This window comes from Numenius arquata, chromosome 8 (genome assembly GCF_964106895.1).
Source record: "Numenius arquata chromosome 8, bNumArq3.hap1.1, whole genome shotgun sequence".
Classification (NCBI taxonomy): Eukaryota; Metazoa; Chordata; class Aves; order Charadriiformes; family Scolopacidae; genus Numenius; species Numenius arquata.
In genome coordinates, this window is record NC_133583.1 from 51,572,676 (window position 1) to 51,590,795 (window position 18,120).

Here is an 18,120-nt window from a genome sequence, read left to right on the forward strand (position 1 = left end):
CTCCGGTGCAGCCGGGGCCGGCTGACCTTCAACCGGCTGAGGCCGCTGCCGGGGCGCGGGTCCCTGCCAATGCGCAGGGCTCCCCGCCGCCACACGGTGTCGTCCCCCGGGGACGGCCGGGAGCGAGGCGGCGGGGCCCTCGCACCGCCCCGGGGCCCGCACGGCTTGCCCCGTGCGGCGGACTACATTTCCCAGCGTGCCTCGCGGCAGCACCGGCAACACCGCCTTTGCTCCCCCATGGCACTACACGTCCCAGCATGCCCCGCGCCGCACCTCCCTCCCACGGGACTACATTCCCCGGCAGGCCCCGCGCGGCGGCGCCCCCTCAGCGTCCCGCGGCGGGCGGGCGCGGAGCACGCCGGGAGGGGTAGTTCCCCCCTCGGCGTGCGCGCGCCGCCGGGCGGGCCGGGGCGTGTCCTCGGGGGTATATAGGCAGCCGGCGGGGCCGGGGTCTGCACTCCGCCGCCGCCGCCCCTCGGTCCGGCTGTTTCCACATGCAATCCTCGGCTGCCGTCGCCGCTCCCCCCGGCGTTGAGCCTGCGTCGGCCTCACCGACGAGGTAGGGCCGCGAGGCCTGGCCCCGCTCACGGTGTGTGCGTGTCGGAGGGGGCGAGGTGGGGGTGGCAGAGGGGGGGCGCTTTCTTGCCGCGGGGTGACCCGAGTGCCCCCCCCCTTCCGGCCTTCTGGAAGGGGGTGGTGGGTAGGGTTTCCTTTTGGGGGTGGGGGGGGGCTGGTGTTCTCCTGCTCTCTCCCCTTCCCCCCCCGCCCCCCCCGGCGGTGGTACGTGCCGCCCCGCGCCCGCTGGGCCCGCTCGGCTCGCGCGGAGCCACCACGTGACCCTCCCCCCTCCCCAGCGCGGCCGCTGCCATCTTTGTTGGGGGCAGCGCGACGCCGCGGAACCTGCTCAGGGTGGGGGTGGGGGGGGGAGGGAAAGGAGAAGGAGAAGGGGAGGGGGTTGGGGGTGGGTGGTCCTGCGGCGTCACGTGACGCCGGGCCGCCAGCCCGTCAGGAGCCGCCGCCGGCGTTTGGCGCCAATGGCGGGGGGCGGGGCCGGGGGTACGGCGGGAAAGGCGCCATTGTCTGTGAGGGGCGGCGAGGGGGGGAGGCGGGCACGGGACACACCGGCCTTTGTTCCGCCCGCCGCCTCTTGTCAGCTGTGCGGCCCCGCCCAGGGGAGGCTGCCCGGCCGGTGGGTGACCGTGGGGGAGCCCCCGCCGACGGGCGCCGCGGGCACATCTCCGCTTTTCTGACTGGAAAGGCGGTGCAAAACACCCGGTTTTGGGGTTTTTCGGTTTGTTCCGTGTCGCGGGTGTGCGTGGGGATCGCTCTGAGGTACCGGAGGGCGGGTGGGTGGGTGGGTGGCTGCGAGCTGGTGGGGCAGGCGGGCCTGGATTTGAGACAGCAGACCTATAGGCCAGGCTTAGTCTGATAACAACCTGAAAGCATCTGCTTTCCCAGCAATCCTTCATTTAAACAATAAACAAAAATGAAACTAATTAAGTGGGGACCTACTGGAGAGAGTCCAGTGGAGGGCTACCAAGGTGATCAAGGGAATGGAGCACCTCTCTTATGAAGAAAGGCTGAGAGACCTGGGCCTGTTTAGCCTGGAGAAGACCGAGAGGGGACCTCATCAATGCTGATCAATATCTAAAGGGCTGGTGGGCCCAGACTCTTTTCAGTGGTGCCTTCCGACAGGACGGGGGGTAATGGGCACTAGTTTGAACACAGGAAATTCCATCTTAACATGAGGAAGAACTTTACTTTGAGGGTGCCAGAGCCCTCTGGAACAGGCTGCCCAGAGTAGGTGTGGAGTCTCCTTCTTTGGAGATACTCAAAACCTACCTGGATGTGATCCTGTCCAGCCTGCTCTGGGTGACCCTGCTTTGGCAGGAGGGTTGGGCTAGATGATCTCCAAAGGTCCCTTCCAACCCCTGCCATTCTGTGTTTCTCCAAAAGACAGCCAGCAGAGTGAACTTGCTCTAGATGGCTGATCACCTGAAAGAAGGAACTGCTCCTGGTTCTGGTTTTATGTCTCCAAGAGCTCAGTTCCTGCCACGAAATGGGTGGCCTGTTTTAAACACTTACTCAATATTTTGTTTGCAGGATGGAAGAGGAACTGGCAGCTCCTTCCACATCCACAGACAAGACAGACAGGTGAGATGGGAGTCGGAGTTGTCAGTTACTAAACAACACAAAATCCAGGGGTTATTGAATGAAACAAAAAGGTCACCCTTCAAATCGGTGGTTAGGTGTGAAGTTTAACAGATGCGGATGCTGAAGCTTGTGCGCACCAGTAACTTGCCCGAATCTAGTGCAAAAACACCCCAACTTTCAATACCCAAATATCAGCTCCTGTTTGGGAAATTCTTGATCTGTGAGTTATTGCTGGGGAAGCATTGGGGCGGTACAAGTGTGTGACCAGTGAGTAGTAGTACACCTCTGTGGGCAGCTCCTCTTGTCCCCGTCCAGGATGGTCTGGGATGGACCTTCTGGAAATGGAGCTGTGTGAGATGCACTGAATTGAAACCAAGGCGTGCATCTATCAGTCTTCTCAAATGCATCATGCTGTGCTATGAGAAGTCATAACTTGGATTTATTCTTCTTGGCTTAGGTAGCATCAGTCTGGTGAAACACTACAGTACTCAGTGTTGTATCGGTGTGCAACTCTTAAAGTATATTCTTTAGCATCCTTTGTCATATCAGATTCCGTTACCCGCTTCTTGCAACAGTTGGTTAAAATTAACCTGTCTGCCCTCGGTCGTCAGAACTAAAAGTTGGTCCAGATTTAAACAAACAAAACCAACCACACACACCTTGGTAGTTACAACCAGTGTAATGTATGCAACTCAGTCCTATATAAAGGTGATTAGGTTTTGAAAGCTATCATATGAAATTACTATGGAAACTAACAAAATCCTGTGTTTGATTTATTTTTATCCCCCTCCCCCCCAGTATGGATGTGGATGGAGAATCAAAGAAACTGTTGGGTTTAGGACAGAAACACTTGGTGATGGGAAATATTCCGGCTGCTGTTAATGCGTTCCAGGAAGCTGCGAGCTTATTGTGAGTAGTAGAATGTTTTGTGTGTTTTTGCAGGTCTTGGTTTTCAGCTTGGCTGTACTGAGGAGGCTTAATACAAGAAAGATTAAGATTTTTTACCTTATATATGCTGCTGTATTTATAATACAACTGAGGAGAGGACAAACTATTTAAATAAACTCAGGCGTTGGACAATGCTGTAGTTGGTGTACAATTTAGACAGCTTTTGTGATAGTCATGGCCAGTGCAGTTCCCCAAGGAGGAAAAGGGATTTCATATTTTATTTCACAGTGTATGGTTCTGATGTCTGTTAATACGAAAATAACGGGATAATGTTACTTGCTAGCAACTTGTTTACTCGTCTTGATCAGTCTTGAGAGTGATACCACTTTGGGTTTTAGATTATTTGCTTTGCTGGATGTTTGAGCTAAGTGAGAGAAGCATTTGTTATTTGTTTGAAACGATGGGAGATGAGCTAAGAAACTGGTCCTTCCTGTCCAGGAATTTTTAGCCTTCAAATTCATATATCAAAACCTAAAGTAGGCCCAGGCAAATAATTCTTCATTACTTTTGTAGGGGTAAAAAATACGGTGAGACAGCGGATGAGTGTGCAGAAGCTTTTTTTTACTATGGCAAATCTCTCCTGGAGTTGGCAAGGTATGCTAACGGTTTCTCATTTGATCAGGAGAAATAATCAAGTGATTATTGGTGTAACAGGATTTCATCCTTGTAGACAGGGTTGCACTGGGTGGGATGGGCCTGCAGCTTGTGCAGTTAAAACAGCGTCATTACAAGAGCTGAGGGATAACAACCTTTTGTTCCCTTCAGGATGGAAAATGGTGTGCTGGGAAATGCCTTGGAAGGGGTGCAGGTTGAAGAGGAAGGAGAAAAAGCTGAGGACGATTCTGCGTTACCAGCTGTTGATGGTATGTAAAGCTGTCTGCTGTGATGTGGAGGCACCCAGCTGCCTTTCCTTGTCTAAACGATCCAAGTTCAGTCCATCAGTACCTTAGGTAGCCTGAATCATTCTGTTGAAAGTCTTAGCAGCCTGAATGGACTGTTTTTTCTTTTGTGCTGATTTGAACAAAACCTTTAAAACTTCTGCAAGGAACTGGTCACTGAAAGCATGTGTAAAAGGTCACCAGGTGTCTTGTGTCCTGAAACGCTGCGTTCAAACTTACTTTCTTAAGCTTCACAGCCGGCTCGAACTGCTTTGTAACCTTGTGGCAGTACAGTCTGTGTAGTAGGACAGCTCAGAGTCTCTGTAAAAAAAAAGTCCAAGAACAGTAACTATTTTATATTCCCTGCAGCTGGAGATAATACAGGAATTCCTGTCAATCCAGACTATTAAAACACTGGCACCTCTTGCTTAAGCTGTGACTAAAAACGCTGGCGCGCAAAACTGCACACTGCTTGAGCGGCCGCTTGCAATAATGCAGTCTGGGGAAGGGATTTGCTTAGTTCACATTACGATGTTGGTTGTGTCCTAATGCCTTGTACCTGGAAAATGGAGCTTTTAGGAATGTCATCTAACTCTGATGGCAAACCAACACACTGGAGGGTCTGAGGGTGGTGTTGTCAGTGCCCGTTAATGTCTTTATCACTAAACTCGAAGAAATGTTTATGCTTCCTCAATCATGTAGAAGAAGCAAGGGAGGAGTTGAGAGAACAGGTATATAACGCCATGGGGGAAAAAGAAGAGGCCAAAAAATCTACAGAAGAGACTCCAGTACTATCTGAGAAGGAAATCAAGGAGGAGGATGTTGAAATGAAAGAGATCACAGAAGAAAAACCAACAGAAGAAGCAGTTGCTGACAAGGATGTAAAGCTTGAAGAGACTGAAAAGAAGATGGAGGATTCTGTGGAAAAAGAAGTCCCTTCAGAAGAGCAGAAGCAGCAGGTAGCTGTGGAAAAAGAGGCTACAAAAGAGGAGGCAGCCGTGGAAGAAAAGGTAGTGGAAAAAGAGCAGAAGATGGTGCCTGAAGACAAGGTAGCAGAGACAACTGAGGAGAAGGAGAGAAAGACAGAAGTATCAGACAAGGAGGCCAAGGCAGCTGTGGAAGAGGCTGAAGCTGGAGAAGCGGCTGTGGAAGAGAAGGGAGAGGCGGGAGAGCAGGCAGCAGCAGAAGCAGCAGAAAAGGAGACAGCTGTGGAAAAGGGAGAGGCTGTAGAAGGGCAGGCAGAGGCAGCTGTGGAAGAGAAGGCAGTAGCACAAGAAGTGGCAGCAGAAGGGCAGGCAGCAGCTGCTGTGGAGCAGAAAGAAGCTGCAGAAGGGGAGGCAGAGGCAGCTGAACAGAAGAAGGTGGAGGAGAAAGAAGAGCCAGTAGAGACAGCTGCAGCAGAGAAACCAGATGAATCCAAAGAGACAGAGTCCTCAAAGGAACCTGTGCCCACAGAGGGCAAAGATCCATCTAATGACATGGAAGAAAAGGCTGAAGTAGCTGCTAAGGTAGAGAAAGAGGAAAAGAAAGATGACCTGATGGAAGAGGGTGAAGGTGCTAAGGTAGAAAAAGAAGAGAAAGATGACCTGATGGAAGAGGGAGAAGGTAACAGTGAGAGGAGAAAAGTACTTGTGGGTGGATGACTTGATGGATTTGGCTAACAATGGGTAAAAAGTGTTCCATTCAGAATTTTCTGTTTGCCTTAGACTAAGGAAAAGGCACAGTAAAGGGGCTTTTGAAGGATTTTACATCCAAGTAAAGTTTCAAGGAATAGTGAATAGTCTCAGTTTCTCTAGACTAACGCTTAACTAACTGCAAAGCAAATCTTACTTGAAAGCAAACTTACAGCCCTGTGAAATGTGTAAGTAATGGCTCGGCTGGTGGAGAATACTGAATGGATGTTCACTTGCATGCGTCTGGGTTTATTGCACTAACCTTCAAATAACTTGAAGCACAAGTTGCCTCTGGTTATGACCATATTTTATTTTAAAACAGTGGAGCAGAAAAATAAGAACAGCTGAATACAGAACGAAATAGTAAATTTGGGTTTGGTGGGGTGGGAAGGAATTCTCCATTTGAGTCTTTCTGGTGGTAATTGCAAGTGAGAATTTAGTTGGCGCAGCTAAACTTAATTTGTCCATGAACTGAGGGCTTATTGCTGCTGTCCAGTACAGTCTTCCAGCTATCTAGCTGCTTCTGTCGTTCTGCTTCATGGTAGCTGTCTTCAGGATTATGTTAAAGTAACCTAGTAAAACTCCTACACTTTCAACTAGTACTTGCACGGTCTTATTAGGCTGGTGCTTTCTATTGCACAGGTTTGCTTGTCAGTAGCTCAGGAAGCTCCACAGGAAGAGCCTTATTTTAGGAATGGCAAATATTGAGACTAGATAGTTCTGCACACTGAGAGGAGTTGTGCTGCTGGGCACACAGACACTGAGTGGTGAAGCAGCTTCCTAGCAAGGTGTTCAGACAGAGTGTGACTGAACATAAACTCAGGGTAGTTATCTGCTCCTCATCATCATCCCGTGGAAGGCTGCTTACCCAAGCATACTGCTTCCTTTTGTTCCAAATCTGTTGGTGTGAGGACACGCTTGAACACCGTGGTCATTGATTCCCGGTCATTCCAGGCTCTTTCCACTACTTAAAATTGACTTCAGCTTCCTAACAGCTCTTCTGTTTTGCCTTTGATCAAGCTGTCCTCATACTTAGGGTTTGGCCCTCTCAGTGGTAGGTGTGTGCCTTTTGGGAGTTAGTCTGACAAGCTCATGGCTTCCCTAGTCTCCACCCCATCAAGCTCCTGTTATTTTGGGAATAGTCAGTGGTCCCGATACAGGAATTAAGTGTGTGACTTCAGCATGCAAGTCAGCCAATACTCTAAAGTTCTTAGCCGTACTCCTTTACTAGCACATCTTCCCAAAATGTTTTCTACATCTAGAATAGATGCTGCAACGCTCCTATATAGTATCAGGAGTCAAATCAGTGCTACACAATAGCAGGTTCATTAATAACATTGCCGCTTTAAATGTCTGATGAGGGGAACAGGCATTCAGAATCAGTGTTGTTTGTACCCAGCTCGGCAGCTATCTTGCTGAAAACGCTTGTTATCTGTAGCCTCAAGTCCAGCAACTGACCAGCGCCTCCAGGGCTGCTTAGGATCCCATTGGCTTCAGTGGGACCGCACAATGCATTTGTGAGAACTGAATTCTAGGTAAGTTCCCCTTCTGGATAGTATGAAGTTAAAAACAAGGACTAAGGTGGCATGGAACTGCTTTAGCCTACAGTGCCTAACGCTTTCAGCAAGATGGCTGCCGCTGATGGGGAATTTAATGTATCTGTGTTCTTCTTACCTCACACATCTAACCTGTCACTGGAAGGATAAGGGCTGGATATAATATATTCTACCTGACTCCATGTGAAGCGAGCGTAGTAACAACAAGTGTTCTCATTCACCTACTTTCCTTGTAGAAACAGAAGAATCTGAAGAGGAAGATAAAAAAAATGATAAAGCTGAAGATGATAAGGAGAATGAATTGACAGTGGAAGAGAAGGTGAGACCTTTGAGCTCCGATATCGGTGCTTGTGGAAGAGTGCAGTATTTGTCATGTTAATGTCTTTATAGAAGCTCGCTTGTGTTTCATTTAGTCCTGTGTAGGAGATTACTTTTGAAAACCGGTATAGCCTAAGGAAGGGGCAGTGTTATGTGTTGTCTGTGTTGTGGTATCTTGCTGAGATCTGTCTGTAGATTCGGGCAGTCTGCTGGGTAATGCAGGGGTGGGCAGGGAGAGCTGCTTTAGCTTGTCACTAAAGTTAGTTACTTGTAACAGTTCATTCTCTGCTTGTTTTGTTGTTGTCTCACTGTGTGTGTTGAATGCACCCAGTCCAATAAACCATGATTAGGATGGAAACTTAGTGGGAAGTGTAGTGCTGCTTAAATCTGAGGTGTTACCTTGATGTAGCAATCAAAACACCTGGAAAAATATAGAGTGTGGTACTGAGCATGCTGCACAGCTGTCTTGAATAGCGTATCTGGCTCTGCCTCAGACTACTCTAATGATGTTCAAAAGCTCATTTAAAAAAAAATATAAGTGGAACATCAACTCCTTTATTTAGCTTTTGATTCATCTAAATAGCACCTTAAAGTCTTATTCTTAGGATAATGTTGGTGCTTGGTGCCCTGTTATTTCGGGGGGGGGGGGACAAAAAAAAAAATTAAGACTAGGTCATCTAACAGTGTAACTGTGTGTTCCACTTAGACTTCACCTGCAGTGAAGGTGTTTTCAGTCGATGCAATAACCTCTTCTGCATGTTCCTTTTTTTATTTTCTAGTGGTAAACTGTTTACTTAAAGAAACTTACTCCTTGACAACCGTATTTAGAAACTTAGTGGTGTTTGGTGTGATACGTAATCAAGTCACTTAATCTTTAATGCATTTCTAGTCTTTACAGGAAAGTGAGGAGGATGAAATTGGGAATCTTGAGCTAGCCTGGGACATGCTGGAGTTAGCAAAAGTCATCTACAAGAGGTAAAGGCTTAAGTCCCAATTTGGATATCTGCTAGAGAAGGTCATTGGAAATTGTGAGGTGGCATAAGCAATTAGTTAATGTGACATGATCTGATCAGGATTTGAAAACTACTTTTTTTTTTTTTTCCCCTTGATTTAGACAAGAAACAAAAGAAGCTCAGCTCCACGCGGCTCAAGCTCATCTAAAGTTAGGAGAAGTTAGCATTGAATCTGGTAAGTGACACTACTTCTCGTGCACAGTTCCGTTTTCTGCCCTTCTCTGTTTCTTACTTCACAATGAGTGGAGGCAAGTTAAGATTGTGAAGGTGAAAACAAAATACGCTTGGTTTAATTACAATAGTGCAGCCATTTGAGAAGCTTTAGAATCAATGGATGAACAGGTCAATGTCCTAAACACACTTTTCCAGGACAGTGAAAGAAAGCTCTGAGTAAGAAGTAATGTGTAACCAGATCAAAACAAGCCTCGTGTTCCGCTTTATAGGCGAGGTTTGTGTAGCTTCAGAAACTGAGGAGGACTCTTTCCTTACTGAAGTGGTGAGTCACTGGGCACAATGGGAGGTGTTGCTACCATGCCAGTTCTAAAACACAAAGACTGCAAATAAAAAAAAAAAAAGGGTGATTCTCAGGGACTTTCCAAAAACACCAGGGCATGGTCAGGGAGGACCCTGATGTGTTATGCACAAGAAAAAAGGAGTGTTGAAGCAAGACTCAGGTTCATGCCTTCTAATGTCTTTTCTGCCCTTCACTTAAAAACACGTGTTTTAATCTTGTTAAATCCAAGTAGGGTGTACTCTTCTGCTGTGGCAAGCACTGGAAATAATGTGACAGGTTTCTGGACAGGGACTACAAAACAAGGGTTGTGTTTTATGTCGTTAGAATACCTTGACTGGGAGGCAGCAGGGGACTCTCCTTTGCTCTGCGTTCGAGTTGCACTCAATTAATGGCGGGAGGTGAAACAGCAGGATCTGTTTGCCTGGTTTTGTCTTGGATCCTCAGAGTACTGTGTTGCTGTAAATGGACAAAGCACTCGAGAACTGGAGGAACTGGGCTCTAAAGGTTCTGAGGTGTGGGGGGGGTGACGGTGTTGGACTGTGAGTGGTGTCACTTGATAACCTGAAAGCAGCCTGTCACTGAACTCAGCTGCTGTATTCAACGGTGATTCTGTGTTCAGACTATATAAAGAGCAATAAAATACAGAGTGACTGAATAAAGGTTTAGATCTTGTTTGGAAGGGTGAGGGTGGTTTGTAAAGAACTTATGCCATTCTCCTATAGAAAACTACACGCAGGCCATTGAAGAGTTCCAGGCCTGCCTGGCCCTGCAGCAGAAGTACCTGGAGGCTCACGACCGCCTGCTGGCCGAGAGCCACTACCAGCTGGCCCTGGCCTACCACTACAACAGCCAGTTCGATGAGGCCGTCTTGCAGTTCGGTAAATCCGTAGAGGTCATCGACAAGAGACTGGGTAAGTGGGTTTCTCAAACCGCTCAGCGAATGTGAGAGCTTTCACGAGTCAAAGCAGACTTCATTGAACTGCCCTAAAAATAATTTGATATGCTTATTACCTCACTGTGCAAATCTTTTACTGGTCTGAAACTGGTAACAAGCTATACTAATAGCAGAATTGTTGAAACAGTGTGTTTTAGCAGACACTTGGCTGTGTGGATATTGATAACTGGGCAGCTACTTTGTCTTGATGTTTTTGCCGTGACTGTTTGACCCCAGCGATGCTCACTGAGCGAATAAAGAAGGCAGAAAGTGGGTCCCCTGAAGATGAGAAGGAGATCGAAGAACTGAAGGGGCTGCTTCCTGAAATTAAAGAAAAGATAGAAGATTCCAAGGAGTCTCAAAAGAGCGCAAGAGTAGCTGAGCTGGCACTGAAAGCAACTCTGGTTAGTGCGTCCTGCTGGTTCCATCTAACCAAATGTTCCTCCAGTCACACTTGAAGTAAACCAGTGACAGGAAGAGCTCAGATCTGATCATGCAGATGGGGGGGCTGGTGGCTGCTGACGAATCATCCAGGCTGTGATTGTGAGAAGGAAACTGAGGCAGCTGAGATCTAGAGAGAGGGTAGTTAGTAAATACACTGACACTAATTGTTCCAATCTAAATTGGAATTTGATGGGCTTCTATAGCACTGTAATGTGGTGGGGCTGGAACTGGTTGGTCAGCCAAGAGTGGGAAAGGACCGAGTGTCCCATCACTGTGAGCTTTCCATCCATCTGTCCTGTGTGTGGGTGTAGAAGCAGAGCTCAGTGTTGAGATGGGAAGGAATTGGGGGTTTCTGTCCCTTTCTAACCCGTTGGATGCAATTTTGTGTGACTAGATAACCGGAACTTGTTCCACTGGTTTTCTTCTGCTTTTTTCTTAAGGTTGGAACTACATCTGGCTTCGCACAACGTGAAGACAGCGGTTCTGTTTCCACAGTAAGTTAATTTTTAGATGGATGTTGAGAATTCCTGTCTGCTCTAAGGATTAGGGTTTGCCGTAACTTACGTGACGACAATGTTATGTCTTGCAATAGATTCCAGTAAGAAAAGCAGCTGATGGCGCATCTCAGTGCGTTACGGACATCTCTCACCTCGTCAGGAAAAAGGTGAGTCCGGAAATGACTGGTTGAACAAACAGTTTGTTAAAGTGCCGCTGGCCTGCTCTGTATAATGGGATTTCTTGGCTTAAAGCTTCTTTTTTCTTAACTTCTATAATGGAAAAAACACTCTGAGTAAAACTAGAGCTAGTGCACGAAACTCCTTTCCACTGGGAGCCAATCAGTCTGGGAACCATCCAGCCTCCAGGAGCCCAGTTCCTGCCTGACCCCCAGGGGTTTAGCTCCCCAGCTGAGCTGTGTGGCTTCTGCGGGCGCTCTCTGAACGAGTGCCCCCCTCTGCTGAGGGCCCGCGAGAAGAGCGGGGTGGCCTGCAGATCTTTAAAAAACCAACCAAACAAAAAACCCCAAAACAAAAAAAAAAAGGCAAGCAACCAGGACCAGGCTGAGTTGGGTTCCCTTCTTTCCGAGTGGAAATGGAGAATTGGACTCTGGAGAAAAAAAAAAAACTAGCAAAGCCAGTCTAACGGTAGTAATGACAGACTGCCTCTCCCTGAGGTAATAGTAAAATGCACTGAGCATGAGGTTCCTTTTGAAGGTATATGTGCTTTTTCTAGATCTGTTCGCAAATACGACTAAAATCATCCCTTATGGGACCTTAGTTTTAGCTCTGTGTGTGGCTGTGGCCCGGCCTGGCCTGTGTCACATCGGCCTCTCTCAGCTCAGGTTTGCCTGGAGCAACTTTGATCTGCTCTTCATGGGTGACTGTAAATGTCACAGATGCCTTAAATCTGCCCCCGTAACTGTTACCTGGCTCAGCTGTTGCATGTTTCTCTTCCCAAACTGTAACTAAGGATAATCCGGTGCTGTAGATACCAGCACCTAAATGATGTCTTCCTGGTGAAGTCCTTGGTGGTCGAGACCTTTTGCTCCAAAGCTTCAGAGCTTTGCTTAAATCCTAACACTTGGGTATCTGTCTTGAACCGGGCAAGTAGAGGTTGAATAGAAAATGTGCAATGACAGCTAGATGCTAGCTTTCTTAAAAAAATATATATATAAAATACATTTAAACTTTAATTTTTACATAGTGAAGACTAAACGATTTTGTCTTCAGAGGAAACCAGAGGAGGAAGCTCAACAGGGCGACAACGAAGCAAAGAAATCTAAGCCGGAGCCGGCTGTCAATGGCGGCGGTGGTGACGCAGCTCCCAGTGGAAACGAGGTTGCAGAAAAGATGGAAGAGGAGGTGGGCAGCTGAGCGGGGAGCCTGTGCCCCGCGCGTTTGCTTTCTTTTCCCCCCCTCTGTTCACAAACATGGGTTTGTGCCTGGTAGACATACTGGTTTTACTGCCTGCTGGTCTTCATAAAGCTTCCCAGATGAGGTGGAGAGTGTTTTTCCCCTCTTGGTGCCTGTCACTGTGGGCTGGGAAAACACCGGCTGTGGAGACCTGCAGCCCCGGGGGTGGGATGGAAATGTGGGCTGGGTGTCTGAGTTCGGGCTGAACTACAGCCTGGGGCCTTTCCCCAAGGTGTTTTCACCCCTCCTGGGTTTTAATTCTTGTCACCTGGGCTACAGCTGTCAATGTTCTACAGCTGTGGTGTGCTCTGAAGACCAGCAAAGCACCCGTAGCCAGTTAAATCTTCAAATCACAGAAACCTTGAACTGCTGTGAGAACCGGTGCTGTAAGGCAGTGTCCTTTTTTCTTTTTGTTGTAAAAAAAACCAAACCCTTTTCTTTTCTTTTAGACAGAGAAAAGGCCACAAGCAGAATCAGGGGCTGCAGTTGAAAGCACAGTATGATAATTCTTTAACCTTGGACACTCCTCCTTACAAGGAAAATGGTTTTGTATATAGTGTATTTTTTCACTTTTTGGCAACTTTTGTATGACTTCAATAAAGATTGTAAGCAAAAGGTCCTTGTGTTGACCCTCTTGCTGTCACAAGCTCCAGCCTCTGCTCCTGCCTGCCCCAGGGCTGTGGGTCTGGGCCCTGGCTCAGCCCTGGCCTTGCTCCTGCTTGGGTTTGGTTCTTTCTTGGTTGCGGGGTCCTGTGGTGCCTCCTGCAGCCTGACCACGGTGGGGAAGGCCGGTAAGAGCTTGTCTGGCCCCTGCACCCACCGTAACAGCTGGGACACTGTTGAGGTGTGCCATCCCTTTATACACACACATTCATGCTTGTGGAGCTGGAGGGAGCACAGGGGGTGGTGGATTCTTACATCGGTCGCCCCCTGAGTCCCTGTATGTGCCCAGGTGGGGGTGGGAGGCTGCTCGGGGATAAATGGGAGTGCTGTGTCCAGCTTGGGAATCCTCAACCCAGGAAGGACATGGACCTGTTGGAACAGGTCCAGCAGAGGGCCATGAAGATGATCAGAGGGCTGGAGCACCTCTCCTGTGAAGACAGGCTGAGAGAGTTGAGGTTTTTCAGCCTGGAGAAGAGAAGGCTTCAAGGAGACCTTATGGCGATCTGGTACTTGAAGGGGGCTATAAGAGAGAGGGGGAGGGACCACTTATGAGGGAGTGGAGTGATAGGATGAGGGGTAATGGCTTTAAACTGAAAGAGGGGAAATTTAGATTAGATACAAGGAAGAAATTTACTGTGAGGGTGGTGAGGCACTGGAACAGGTTGCCCAGAGAAGTTGTGGATGCCTTGTTGCTGGAGGGGTTCAAGGCAAGGTCAGATGGGGCTTTGAGCAACCTGCTCTGGTGGGAGGTGTCCCTGCCCGTAGCAGGGGGGTTGGAACTGGATGATCTTTAAGGTCCTTTCCAACCTGAACCATTCTATGGTTCTATGAAATGTTTGTGTCTTCACACAAAAAAAGGTCAAGAAGCAAAGAGCATCAGCTGAAGCCATTTATTAAACCCCTGCCATGGTCTCTAACCCAGGGCAGGAAACCTCCCTGTGGGTTTTGCTGGTTCCTGGGGCTGAGCCATGAACGCTGCTTCTGAGGCTTCCCCGAGGAACGGCTTGTGGGGGGAAGCAGGGAAAGGGAAAAAGTGTCTGTGCCCTCCCCTGCTCCCCAAACCCTCCCCGTGCATTGGGTGAAACAACTCTGGCTGGGGGCACTCCTGGGGTGAGGAGCGGCCTTTGGTGGAGGCTGAGCCGTGGTTTTGGGGGCTGCTGGCTTCGGGCGCTGCCTGTCCCCTCCTGCTGCCTGTCCCCTCCCTGCCTGCTCTTGCTGCTGCTGAAATTATGGGAACCCCTCTGGTCCCAGGAGGGACCCTCCAGGCTTCCCCCCCACTCCAGGGCTGTGGGGCCCAGTGATAATTAAACCAAGCCCCCGTCTGTCCAGCTGTCACACAAATTTTGTCATCCTTTTATTGCACTTAAGGTTAATAAAGCCCCGATTTCCCGCTCCATCTTGCAGAGGGGACACTGAGGGAGGCAGGGGGATGCCACGGGGCACAGCCTGGCCCCAGCTCACCTTCGGGGAGGTTTGTGCTGCACCGGGGGCTCCCGAGCGGGAGGGGGGTCCTCCAGAGATGTGAAGTGGGTGAGGGGGAGGCCGGGGGGGACGTGGGGACGGCCGGGGGCTGCGGTTCTGCCTGTCCCCAGCGCTGGCTGGGGGGGCTCCTGGGAAAGGAGAGAAGTGGCATTAGGATGGGGGGTGTCCCGGCCTCGCCCTGTGACAGACACTGCCGGGAGCTGCCCGACCACCCCACGTCCCTGGTTTGGCACCTGGGGGGACACACATCCTACCCTGGTGGCCCTGGCTCCATGTGGCACCCGTGTCCTCAGCAGTGGCCAAGGCAGCAGCTCCTCAATCGTCTCCCCAAGCATGTGCCTCCACACCCACCCTCCCATCCGGGCCAGCAGCCCGACCCCATCTCCCTTTGCCTCTGGAGACCTGGAAACAGCTCTGGGATGAGGTTCTTACCGGGAGAAGCTCTGGCGCGGCCGTGGCTGGTGGGAGCAGGGGGGCCACGGGGGGTGGGAGGATGGCGGGGGGCAGCCACGGCCTCGTCCGCTCCATGTGGCATCGCAGCATCCCCACCTCTGCCTGGAGCCGGGCCAGCTCCTCCGCGTGCCACTGGGCCACCCGTGAGCCTGGGGGGACAGGACCTCACCACCGTGGGGTTTAACCCCACCCCCCGGGGTGGGGGGTGGGTGACCCCATTCCTTGTCACCTACCGGCGTTGGCTCTCTTCTCCCTCTTGACCTTCAGTGCCAGGAGCTCGTCCTCCAGCCGCTGGTTCTCCAGCTCCACGGCCAGCAGGGCCGCGTCCAGGCCCCCTGCACCAGCGTCGGGGGGTTCTGCTGGCACGGCCGGGGCTGCCTCAGCCGCCAGCTGTGGGGCTGGGGGGGGTGTCTGGGGGCTGGGTTGGGGCTTACCTGCCCTCCTGCCCCCGCGTGGCCCCGTAGCCCCTTTCTCCAGCGCCGTGGCCTCCGCCTGCAGGTGGAGGAGCTGGGCCAGGATGGTTGGGTCGTGCCCGCCGCCCTGCAGGTAGGACAGTCGCAGCTCCCTGCCACAGCCCCGGCGTCAGCAGTTGCCAGGGGGGCACGGCAGGAGGCTCGGTTTGGCTCTGCCATCGCCCACGGACCCTCACCTGGCCTCGGTGGCGAGTGGCCCGGCGGCCGGCAGGAGGGCGTCGAGGTGGAGGGCAGCCCTGGGGAGGAAATGGGTCAATGGGGGAGAAGGGGGGGGGTGTGTGGGGGGTGTGTGTGTGAGGGGCCACGGCCCCGTGATGGAAAGCACCCCGCTCCCTGGGCACCCTCCCCAGGAGGGGCGCAGAGCCCTGTCTGCCGTGTCCCGTCCCGTCCCCCCCAATCCCCTTGGGGCTCACCCTCCGTGTGCCGCTCGCAGCCATCCGACCTCACCGCGCGGGGCCTGTGGGGCCCGGCTCAGCTCCAGTTCCCCCCGCTCGGGGTGGGGGTCCATGGCCGCCCCTCTTCCCAGCGCCGCCAGCCGCTGGCACAGCCCTGCGGGAGGGTGAGGGGGCTCAGCCCGGCCCCCACGGCTCCGCTCCTCGGGGGTTACTGCATCCCGCAGGCACCCACCCCATCGCCCCAAACCCCCCCGCCGGCGCCTACCCTCCCTCTGCCGCTCCAGCTGCTGGGTCCTGGCCCGGATTTCGGCCACCCGGCGCCGGTGGGCCTCCAGCAGCTCCTGCGGCTGCTGCCCGTGTCCCCCGGGTGGGACCGGCCGCCGGAGGGGCTCTCCCTGCTGCACAGGGGGTTGCCGAGGGCAGGAGGGGCTGGACCCCCCCCCCACCGGCCGTGGAGCCTGGGGCACAGGGAGCCATCGGGGTGCTGGTGGCCACCCCCGGGGTGCGGGGGTCGCCCGTACCTTCGCCGGCAGCCTCCCGGAAGCGGGGTCGGACGCACGGAGCAGGGCCCGCTCGCGGGGGGTCAGCACGTCCCCCAGGGGAGCCCCCCGCGCTCGCCCCGGCCCCCGCTGTCCCCTCACGGCCGGGGGGAGCCCGGGAAGCGGGAGGAGATGGTGCGGCTCAGCGCGGTCCCCGTGCCGGGACACCCCGACCTCGCGGAGACAAAGGGGAAGGAAAAGGGGGAGGAAAAAAAAAAAAAAGAGCTTAATAACATAAACTTTTCTGGCTTTGGCAAAACGAGCTGCCCGCGTAGTGCGGGGGGGGGGAGGATGGAGGGTCCCATCCCCCTGTCTCGGGCCAGGCTGTACCCAGCTGTGGGGGCTGTGACACCCCCGTCCCCAGCCCAGCACCCATCCCTGTCCCCGTCCCCGCACGCCCTGTGCCAGACCCAGCTCCGCGCTACCGGGGTGTCCTGCGGCCTCCCCGCCGTGCCCGCAGCCCCCTCGGCAGGCGGTGGGTCCCCCCCGGGGAGGCGGGGGCTGTCGGCCACCGGGGTCCCCAGGCACAGCTTCTCCTCGTGTGCCCGCAGCAGCGGCCGGGAGCCGAAAGCCATGCGGCAGCGGGGACAGGCGAAGCCCCTCGAGCCCGGCATGTGGCACCCCTGGAAAGCACAAGGAGGTGGGGGTCACCTGGGGGTACCACCCTGCCAGGGGACACGGGGTCCTCCCGCCAGGCACGGCCCCCCCCCGGGGATGGCTGGGACGCGTGCACAGACCTGCTCGGCGGTGGCTACGGTGGCTGCGGTGTTTGAAGCCACCGTTGCTACGCTGGGACGGGCGAGGGAGGGCGGCCGCTCCCCCAGCGCCGGCCATTCCCACTGTTTACAACAGGCACCGACTGGAAAGAAGCGAAAAAAGGTCACTTGGCCACCTGAGCAATGGACAGAAAACAGGCTGGGGAACCCCCCTCCCGCAGCTGCGATGCTCAGCCAGAGGGTCCCCCCCTCGGGCTGGTCCCAGGGTGCTGGAGGTCACACCCCCCCCCTCCCTTTGCCACCCATCACAATCAGCGATTCGCCCAGGAAAAAGCAGCTGCTCGATTTATGGGGATTTGCTCAATGAGGTTCTCTCCAGAGGGAGTCTCCAACGCCTTCAAAAGCTTCGTTGATGTTTAAGCCACGTTGATGTTTAAGCCACGTTGATGTTTAAGCCACGTTGATGTTTAAGCCGCGCACGTCCCCTCAGAGGGTCGGGGCACAGAAGCTGATGGAAGAGTTTGGTAGGAACCAGAAGGAGCTCTGGGTACACACAGGTCCCACTTCCCTGTCCCACACCAGACAGGTTCCTCGCTCCAGGCAGGAAGCGTTTTGCCACCTCCGTTGCCCATCACAAGCCGTTACCAGCACAGATTTGATGTGAAGGACCTTTTTTTTAAACTTACCCCATTTCTTGAAAACAACACAAATACATTTGCATAATTTTTCACTTAAATCGAGTAAGTTAAATTTTTTAAGAATTGGATAAACTTTTCCAGACAAAACCCATGTTTGATGGGGCCAAAGCGGTAGGACCTTCAAAAGGAACTTAGACCTTCTGTAAAACGTCTTGTGCTCCCCAGAGCATTCCCAGGAAGACCCAGCGACCTGAGCCTGGCTTGGAGATGGCAGCCATGGAGAAACACACCCCCCCGGGGGCCGAGGGCAGCCCCCACGTCCACCTGGCAGTAGGAACTACAAGCACAAGTAGAACAGTCACACCTGGTGCCGCCGAGCCTTCCCTGGAGTCCAGCTGCAAAGATTCACAGCTAAACAT

At 52.5% G+C, this 18,120-nt stretch overlaps 1 protein-coding gene across 3 annotated transcripts; it reads left to right on the forward strand.

Annotated features, from left to right (window-relative positions):
- The first annotated feature begins 355 nt into the window (after window positions 1-355).
- NASP (nuclear autoantigenic sperm protein) lies at window positions 356-12,986 on the forward strand. Of its 3 annotated transcripts, none has more exons than XR_012463341.1 (14): window positions 356-559; window positions 2,104-2,154; window positions 2,953-3,063; window positions 3,616-3,696; window positions 3,868-3,965; window positions 7,446-7,528; window positions 8,417-8,502; window positions 8,642-8,715; window positions 9,777-9,965; window positions 10,226-10,392; window positions 10,873-10,926; window positions 11,025-11,096; window positions 12,134-12,291; window positions 12,792-12,949. XR_012463341.1 is itself a non-coding variant. In XM_074152862.1 (14 exons), exons 1-14 carry the CDS (start codon window positions 495-497, stop codon window positions 12,843-12,845), a joined length of 1,317 nt encoding a protein of 438 aa, XP_074008963.1. In that variant the 5' UTR covers window positions 356-494; the 3' UTR covers window positions 12,846-12,986. The 3 variants fall into 3 exon arrangements, 2 of the variants coding, with proteins under 2 accessions (XP_074008963.1, XP_074008965.1); XM_074152862.1 differs by having other exon boundaries at window positions 12,160-12,291; window positions 12,792-12,986; XM_074152864.1 differs by having other exon boundaries at window positions 415-589; window positions 12,160-12,291; window positions 12,792-12,986.
- The last annotated feature ends 5,134 nt before the right edge of the window (window positions 12,987-18,120 follow it).

Bases quoted from the DNA above. Each gene is read 5' to 3' on its own strand.
- NASP (XM_074152862.1), top strand. From the start codon at position 495: ATGCAATCCTCGGCTGCCGTCGCCGCTCCCCCCGGCGTTGAGCCTGCG. The intron at 3,064-3,615 runs GTGAGTAGTAGA...TTACTTTTGTAG, and splicing joins CAGGAAGCTGCGAGCTTATT to GGGTAAAAAATACGGTGAGA. The intron at 10,393-10,872 runs GTTAGTGCGTCC...TTTTTTCTTAAG, and splicing joins TGGCACTGAAAGCAACTCTG to GTTGGAACTACATCTGGCTT.